This window comes from Juglans microcarpa x Juglans regia, chromosome 1D (assembly GCF_004785595.1).
Source record: "Juglans microcarpa x Juglans regia isolate MS1-56 chromosome 1D, Jm3101_v1.0, whole genome shotgun sequence".
Taxonomy (NCBI): Eukaryota; Viridiplantae; Streptophyta; class Magnoliopsida; order Fagales; family Juglandaceae; genus Juglans; species Juglans microcarpa x Juglans regia.
The window spans coordinates 19,351,556-19,361,137 of record NC_054594.1 but is presented as its reverse complement, the minus strand read 5'-3'; the positions used below and the strand labels follow the sequence as shown (position 1 = coordinate 19,361,137).

The window sequence follows — 9,582 nt, the reverse complement described above, 5'->3', positions numbered from 1 at the left end:
AACGAGCTCTTCCAAGCATAGTAGGCAACCCTAGGTATTTTTCACAGCTACTTTGCACCCTTGCCCCAAGATCTTGCACAATCCTCTCGTTCTCTTCCTTTCTAACTCAGGAGCTAAACAACACAGTGATTTTTTGTAGATTCATGCACTGACCAGAGGCTTCTTCATATACCCTTAGGATTTCTTTCACTTTCAACCATTCAATTCATTTAGCCCTTGCAAAGATGTTACAATCGTTAGCAAATAGGAGATGAGAGACCCTTATACCTCCTCTTGCAACAACCATTCCTTTGATTTCACTCTTATTCTCAGCTGCATTAATAAGGCTACTCAGCCCCTCAGCACACAACAAAAACAGGTAGGGGATATTGGATCCCCCTGCCTAATGCCTCGTGAGGGATATATAACATCACCTGGCCTTCCATTCACCAGCACAGCATAGGATACAGAAGTTATGCATTCCATAATCAAGCCAACCCATCTCTCCCCAAACCCCATTTTCTGCATAACAGCTTTAAAAAAAACCCACTCAACCCTGTCATAAGCTTTTGAGATGTCCATTTTCAGTGCCATACTTCCTCATTTCCCCTTGGACCTGGTCTTCATTGAGTGCAGTGTTTCATAAGCTGGTATTACATTATCCAGGATCATCCTACCAGGAGTAAAGGCACTCTAGTTTTTAGCAATGATCTTATCAATCACCAACTTAAGCTTGTTTGCAAGGGTCTTCGAGTACAAAACATTGCACAAGCTAATTGGTCTAAATTCACCAACCTTCTTAGGCTCAAACACTTTTGGTATAAGGGCCACGTAAGTAAAATTGATAGATTTGTCAAGTACACTCCCATTCAGAAAACTCAGCACTGTATCACAAACCTTATCCCCAACTGTAGACCAAAAGGTTTGAAAAAAGCATGCACCAAACCCATCAGGGTCAGGGGCTTTCAATGGACCCATTTGCTTGAGGGTTACCTCAAATTCCTCCCTAGTGAAAAGCTTTTCCAATTCATCATTCATTTGTACAGTGACTCAAGTCCCAATGGATTGTAACCCCTCCATCACCTAATCACAAGAATGGGCTGTTGTTTTATAAACCTCAGTGCAATATTGTCTAAAGGCCTCCACTGCCTCCTCATTCCCTTCCTTTAACTTTGAATTAGCATCCAAAATAGAAATGATTTGGTTCTTTTTTCTTCTCTACTTAACATAAGGATGAAAGAACTTAGTATTTTTATCTCCTAAGGAATACCAATTCATTTTTTCCCTCTGCCTCCAACTTATATCCTCATTCTCCAATAATAAACCCACCTCTTGTTGTAATCTGTGAAGTTCTGCAGCATTGTGAGACCCTTTTCTATCTTGCAGCTCCTTGATTTTCTTGTTCAATAATTCAATATCTTGAAATCTCTCCCCATCCCTTCTTCGAAAAGTACTGCTCAACTTGCCACCACACTCTCTCAACATTTTCTGAACACTCACAAGAGGTTCTCTGGCACACTGAGTAGTGTCAACCCAAGCTGTTTTAATTACATCTTCACATTCATCCTCTCTTATCCAACTTGCTTCAAACTTAAAAGGATATTGTCTTCTTGAACCAAATCTCCTATCCTGCCTCACATACAACATAATTGGAACATGGCTTGAACTACTTGCTGTGAGCCCTTCCACTTTAGCCTTCCCAAACATATTAATCCATTCACTATTAACAACATATCTATCATGTCTTTCCTTTGTAAAAGTGTGGTCTGAATGTCTGTTACTCCAAGTGAAAATGTTACAACTCATTCTTACATCCACCAGTTTGTTCACTTCTAAAGCCTCCCTAAAACCCGAAATCAATTTCTCCTCTCTTCTATTACCTCCCCTTTTCTCATTTTGTAATAATAATTCATTGAAATCTCCAGCTACACACCATGCCCTTCTATTAAGTGGATTCAACTGCTTAAGAAGCTCCCACGATTACCACCTCTTGCTTGCATCTGGATGTCCATAAAATCCAGTAAAACACTAGCTTCCTTGATCCCCAGCTGTAACAGAGGCACTAATATGCCACTACGAGTAACTCTCTATCACTACATCATTTTCCACCTCCCAAAACATGGATAAACCACCTTTTCTTCCCAGTGGATTAATAGCCAAACACCCTTCTATCCCCAACCTCCTTTTTAACTTTTCAACAACAGTAGCTATAATTAGTGTTTCAATGAGAAACACAATTTTGAGCCTCTTATTTTTCACCAAAAGGTAAAGATCTTGAACTGTCCGCCTCGATAGTTCCAACATATGGTATTCATAATGCCAGGTGGTGCTGCATAGCAGCCACCACCCCTAGTCCATCATCACAGACCATAACATCACAACTTTTCATTTTCTTTCCTTCCACACGCATATCATCACCACCCCCCACACACTCAGTGCCTCTCTTAACCCCAGAATTTATGCTAGAAGACTTACCTGACTCAGGCCTAGTTCTAGTCCTTCTCTTCAATCGTGAAGATCTTGTGCAATCCAGGTTCTGTTCAACTTCATTGGAGCTTAACTTCCCAATCAACAAATTGTTCTTCAGCAGCTCATTCATCTCTTGATCATCATTCCCCACACAGATTGGAGGTATAGTCACTAGTTCTTGAGGTTTCACAAGCAACTCCCGATTTTCACACAGTTGAGAAGACACATCATCCACTCCCTTTCCCTCCTCAGATACCTCCTCAACCCTCCCTTCCTCCTGAGCCTCCCCTCTCCTCTCTTCTTCATCAACTCCATGAAAAGGATTTGAACAATCACCCCTTTCCTCTCCTTTCCTCTTCCTCTCCCTTTTTGCTCTCCCACCTTGATTGCACCTCTTCTATCTTGAGGAAGGGCTCGAAGCCAAACATACTGACCTACACTCCCCTCACTCTCCTTACAACCATCCTTACCATGGACAATTCTTCAGCAACTAAAACATAATCTAGGTAATTTTGCATACTGAAAAGGTACCCGAATTTTGCTTCCATCCACAACGATGGTCCTGCCTCTGGCTACAGGTCTTTTTAGATCACATTCCACCTTCACCCTTAAGCTTTTCCCACATGCCGAACCATGCTCCTGCACATCAACTTCACTAACCTTCCCCATCGAACTCCCAATCAATTCCCCCATCTGTTTATTCATATAACTCAAAGGTAGATTTAACATTTGCACCCATAGGTATGCATGGTCAAAATCAAACAAGCTTGGTTGCAATCCACCATTAAAATCAAGCAACACAAATAGGTAACTTTCAAACAGCCATGGATAGCCATCAAGTACCTTCCAGTTATCTCGTCGATTAACAAAGGTAATCACAAAGCAAGTACCTTCAATTTCTTGAAATTCAAGGGGCTTACCAACCTTCCAGACTTTTTCCATCATAGATCGAGCAACTTCCTTTCCGATTCTGCGCTCAAAGATTATCTTCCCAACCAAACTTCTTTCCCCCTTCAGTTCCGTCGAACTACGTACACCTTTCCCAATCTCAATCAGACAATCCTCCTCATCGTTCAACTTCAATCTCTTCCATATTTCCTCCATTTCCTCCATCGCACTGCTAAGCCTGCACTCATAAGCAAAGAGATCCTTCCTTCCTCAGTAGAGGAAGAAGACGTAACCACTTCACCTCAAAGGGTTCTCCAGAGCGGGAAAAGCCGTTGAGAGAAGAATTTTTGGTACAACCAGATTTTATTATTTATTTTACAACAACTGTACTAATTGAAAGGACATATGAAAAGAAAATGATAAATTTATAACTTTTTTTTTAATAATATTTTGTAATTTTAGTTTAAATAGAGGAAATTATGTTATATCAAAATTGTTTTTAATAATGTGATACAATTGCATTATTGAGTAAGTTATAAAATATTTATAAATACTTAAAAAAGTAATACCAAACAATCGTAAATATACCATTATCCCAAAAAAAGAAAAAAAAAAGAAAAATAACATCGAAAGCAAGGATGTCTCGAATGGACCTGAGGATTCCCTCCTTTCTGCAATAAAACCGGATTTCCATTATGCTATCATGCTGGAAGAGAGTGTGCAATTTTTGAAAATTCCATGTAAAGAAACCTGAAGCTTGGATAAGCAGGCCAGAGACTTTGAGCAAAGGCGATAGATCAATGCTGTGGTTCAGTTGCTTTGGCTTGAAAGTTTCAAGGGTTGGTATTCAAGGATCTAACCAGGCTTTAACTGATGAACCATTGGATATTTGGAAGCACATACCTTTTTGAAGTAGGGATCTTGTCCTTAGTATACCTTTCCAGAGGCTTGAGTCTACTGCTTTCGCCTTTACTTGCCAAAATGAGCTTGATTGCAGATATTTTTTTGATAGTAGTTTGTGCCACATGCTGGAAATTGTATGACTCATTTCCCATCCCCTTTTTGCTAGTAGAGCTATATTTATATCTTCCATAAGTCGAAGGCCCAAACCTCCTTTTTTTGGTTGGCATATAGATTTCCAAGATTTTAGACATAGCTTGTGCTTCTGATCCTATTTTGCTCCCCACCAAAATTTTTTGAAGCTAGTGTTTATAGACTTGCAAACTGATTTTGGGAACAAATGTGTTGACATTTGGTACGTGGGAATTGAGCTTGCTACTGATCTGATTAGCATTGTTCTACCTGCTTGTGACAACAATTTGGATCTCCATCCTTCAAGCTTGTTATTAGTTCTTTCCAACAGCCCTTTGTATTCTTCTTTTTTGGATCTTTCAAAGGTAGTCGGGATTTCCAAGTATTTCATTTTGGCTGTTGATTCTTTAAAATGCATCATGGCCTGGATTACCCTTTTTGCTGCTTGGCTTGTATTTCTGGTAAAAAAGATTGAGGATTTGCCTCGGTTGATTTTTTATCCTGACCAGGCTTGGTATTTTTCCAAATTTTCACTGATGGCATGAGCTGTTCTCTCCTTTGCTTGCCGAAAGATAATTAAATCGTCTGCAAAAAAAGGTGAGAGATTGAAGGGGAGTTCTGACTTATTTTAACACCTTCTATTTGCCTAGCAGCCTCCGATCTTGCGATTAATCATGATAGCACCTCCGTGCATAGAATAAAAAGGAAAGGTGAGATGGGATCACCTTGTCTTTGTCCTCTTTGTGATTTAAAGAAACCTCTTGGGGAACCATTGATGATGATGGAAAAAGAGGCTGTTGTTATGCACCCTTTGATCAAATTTATCCATACTCTGTTATAACCTAACACTTTCATAATTTCAAAAAGAAAATCCCATTCAATAAAATCAAAAGCTTTTTCCATATCTAGCTTGATCTCCATTTGACATTTTTTCCTCTTTGATCTCTTTAGATGATGGAATATCTCATGGACAATAATGAAATTTTCTTCGATGTTTCGGCCCAGGACAAAAGCTGTTTGAAGGGGAGATATAAATTTTGGGAGGGTCTTGTTCTGGCGGTTTGTCAAAATTTTCGTAATGGTTTTGTATATGACATTTGTTAAACTGATTGGCCGAAAATTTTGGGGAGAGCATGTATTTGCAATTTTTGGAATGAGGGCTATGTTGGATAGAATGATCTGGACCAAAAATCAAAATGGAAATTTTCTGTAAAAACAACTTATCATCGGGCTGCAAAGCTTGGTAGCACTTTTCAGGAAAATCTTTCTAGTTTTCCAATAGAAAAAATTTGGAAGCTAAAAATCCATGATTGTCACAAACTTCTCCTCTGGAAAATTGTTTGGGATATTTTGCTAACAAAAAATCAAATTAAAAGCTTCATTCCAAATTTATCATGCCTCAGCTGTCCTTTATGTGAAGAACAAGAAGAAACTTTACTCCACCTCTTTATCGACTGTCCAGTCACAAGATTACTCTGGAGTCAAAGTACTTGGCCACTAAATCTCTCATCTTTGGCTACAACTTCAATGAAAGATTGGCTACTTTTCATTATAAATCCAACGTCAAAATTAGGCCTAAATTTTCAGGAAGCACGTCCTTTCCAACTCTTTGCAACTCTGATTTTGGATTTTATCTGGCATCTAAGGAATGATATAGTCCACAACAAAGTCAGTTTTTCCCTTCACATAGCAAAGGAGCAACTAAATCACTCTTAATAGGAAAATTTGCATGCTTGGAAAGAAAAATCACTGAAAAAGGAAGATATAAAATGGCAAAATCCTACCTTTGATTAGATTTAGTTTGTAGAAACTCAGAAGGTAGAGCTATCAAGATCTGGACAGAGGAAATCAATACCATGGTCCTAGTGATTGCAGAAGCTTTAGCAGCAAAATTAGCCATAAAAATGGCTGAGCATCTTAACTCGCCATCAATTTTACTAGAAGGAGATGCGCAGCTGGTGATATCCTCGACTCAGGGAGTAATAACAGATTGGCAAATCACCCCCATCACAGGAGATATTGCAAAAACAATGGAAGCTCATAGAGATTGGAGTTTTAAAAAAATTGATCGATCTCAAAATCAATTTGCGCACTCAGTAGTGTAATGGGCAGCTACTAGCTCTGCTTTTGGTAGCATACCAATAGCTAATATTTCAACTAGTATTTTGTATTTTGATAGTGGGAATGACCCTCTCTAAACCTTATTGTATTTTTATTTTTTTATATTTGGAATGCAAGCTTGATTAAAAAAAAAAAAAAAAAAACCCACACATCTACGTCGCCAATGGTAGGTAGCCACGTTTCACTTTGGTATCAAGATGACAACCGTTACTTTTGTTAGCGTCACGAGCATTTTTGGTGTTACGGCATGCCTGCGGTCCTGATTGGACTGTTGTTTTAGGGTCCGTCATGGACTGGAACCGAATAGAGATACATGATACTTGATATTAGAACACTTTTGAATTAACTAAAATTAAAGTAAATTTTTGATGAATATAAGATAAATTTAACTTTTAGTTATTCTATTTAAATAAGTTTTCACATTAAAATAATTATTTTTTCATTATTTGATAATAAAATAATATAAAATAAATTTGACTTTACTTATTCATATCAAATCTTTACATTAAATTATTAATTTATTCATTATATAGTAACAAGTAATTAATAATTTTAAAAATATTTTAATTTTTTTAATTATGAATTTATTTTATTTTATCATATTTTACTATTCATAATATTATATATTAATTAATAATCATATTCTAATTATATTTTTTCATTTGTTATTTAAAATAAAAAAAAATAATTAATATAAAATATATTTGAAATATAAATAGTTATTTTTAAATTTAAAAATAATTTTAGAAGTGATTGCAACTAAATTCTAATTATTTAAAATTTAATTAATCTACTGTGATGCTATTTTATATTTAATGGATTTATCTTTTAATTAATATGCTCTTATTTAAAAGACCAATCAGGGGAATCCGTGTGCGTCTTTCAGGCAACGGGTGGGACCCACCTTCGGAGCCCGCGCACTCACTCCCTCGTGATTGGATCGCCAAAAAGAAAGCTCGATGATATGCGCGGACTCTCAAGGCTCGATGGCTCTCCTCGTAACTTCTCACAAAAGCCAAGGCCATTCCCGAGATTCAACACTCTCTAACATGCGTAATGGTTTTCTCTCGAGTCTCCTTTCCTTTCTGTCATCGAAGTTCGGGGGCAGGCACTTGAACGGAAAAGAATAAAAGGAAAAAGAGAGGGGAGAGATAGAGAAAGAGAGAGAGAGAGAGGGAGAGGGAATCTGGAGATTCACACCGCTTCGTTAATGGCGGTTAGGGTTTTTCATTGATCCCCTCCAAATTATAAAAGAAACTTTAATCTTCTTCATACACTTTCTATCCCTTCTCTCCTAAAAAAACCCTAATTTATTGTCCTTGAAGCATATCCGTTGCCGTTCCGGTTCCGATTCGGACGATTCAATCTCTCTAATTCTGTCTTCTAATTTGAATAGCTGATACAGTAGCAGGCATGGGCGCTCCTGAGAAGTCACAGGCCAATGCCAATTCAATGCAGGTGAGTCTTTGCTTCAGTGTAATCGATGGCTCATTACTTTGCCCTAAAACTGAACTTGGCACAGATTTTTTCTTCTTTTTTAAGTAGTCGTTTTGAATTTGAGAGCATCGTGCTGGTATCTCCTAGTCTTTAATTTATAAATTTGGGTGTAATTGTGCAATTTTGTTTACTTTTATCGTGATGAGGTCGGGTGAATTTTATTGATTGAGTGCAAATGATGATAACTCGGTTGGGTTCGATTTAGGTTTTTTTATGCAATTATTAGGGTTTAGCGTGCTAACTATTGTCTCTTTATGTTTCGAAAAATCTGTTTACTGGTTCGTTTAGGAGTACCAAACATTTTTAGTCCGTAATCTGTTATAAAGGTGCACTATGCCAAAAAGCCTGATCCTGTCGTGGCCTTTGTGGGGAAATGTTTCAAGGTAATTGTTCATTGAAGTGTTTGACAAAGCTACAACAATGAATTGAAGGGATTGGATTCGATATCAGCTCCTTTTGCAGTCGAATGGGATTAAGGATCACATTTTAATATTAAATATATATTGTTTCATTAGTTGGTTGGAGCTCAAGTTTGATCCACATGGTTGTAAATGAATGAGTGCTGTAGCATAGTTAATAGTAGCCTTGTGTTGGACTATTTGAGCTTGAAGTTAGGAAATATATGGTAACTTTAGAGTTTATGCTTTTGAGAAATTTCTAATGCATTTGGTACTAGCTTATTTGAGCTTGATTCAAATTTATAAAGCCATTTTGGGCTTGATCTAGAGAAGGCTACGGGTTCTGAAAAAAAAAAAAGGATTTAATTTGGGAGTTTTTCAGCTTTTGGATAGTGTTTGTTGCTATGTTGGCACGTAAGTTACTTTGCTGATTTCATCATATTTTTGTCTTTCTAGTGTCTATAAGTTACTTTCTTTGCTCTATGGAAATTTCTGCAATGCTCAGCTCATCATGCTATATGACTAAATATTTTACTCAATTAATATTATAGTATTATGAAACACCTAACCGTAGACATTTAATGCTTTGGAGTAGTAGCTGCCCTTTGTGCGGCTGTGCCCCCTGTTTGGGATGAGTGGCCATATGACCCTGCTTCTGTACCTGCATGTCCATATCCATTGAATGGGTGGGTCAAGTGTCCAGCACACTTGCCCGGGCGAGCCAAAATGAGCAATTCCACCTGGCTACTTCCATTTTTAAGGAGTAGAGATCTTTGGATAAAAATTTCCTTTTATTGAAACAACTATGACATTAAACTATGAAATCCAATGAAAGAGAGAGAAAGAGGGAGGGAGGGAGGCTTACGGTGTCCCTACTCTTGAGTAATGTGCATTTTTCACAACCACTTTATGGCAATGACATATGGTGCCATCTATATCGTCTATACCCTATCTACAATAGTTAGGACACTTTTTATTATGAATTGCACCCGAGTGGGCGGAGGGAGGACCTACTCAATTGTCCCTACTATTGAGTAACATGCATTTTTCACAACCGCTTTATAGCAATGACAAACGTTGCCATTTGTATCGTCCCTCCCCTATCTACAGCAGTTAGGACACTTTCTATTATGAACTGCACCCGGGTGGGCGGAGGGAGGGAGGGAGGGAGGACCTACTCAAGTGTCACTTGAGTAGC

The 9,582-nt window shown here is 37.8% G+C and overlaps 1 protein-coding gene across 1 annotated transcript in view; it reads left to right on the top strand.

Moving 5' to 3' along the window:
• Positions 1-7,569: 7,569 nt before the first annotated feature.
• The window catches only part of LOC121265472 (serine/threonine-protein phosphatase 4 regulatory subunit 3-like), a 34,910-nt gene continuing 32,897 nt past the window's right edge, over positions 7,570-9,582 (top strand). Inside the window, 1 exon segment of the mRNA XM_041169149.1 lies at positions 7,570-7,947. Coding sequence (XP_041025083.1) covers positions 7,903-7,947 — 45 coding nt within the window. The 5' untranslated portion in view covers positions 7,570-7,902.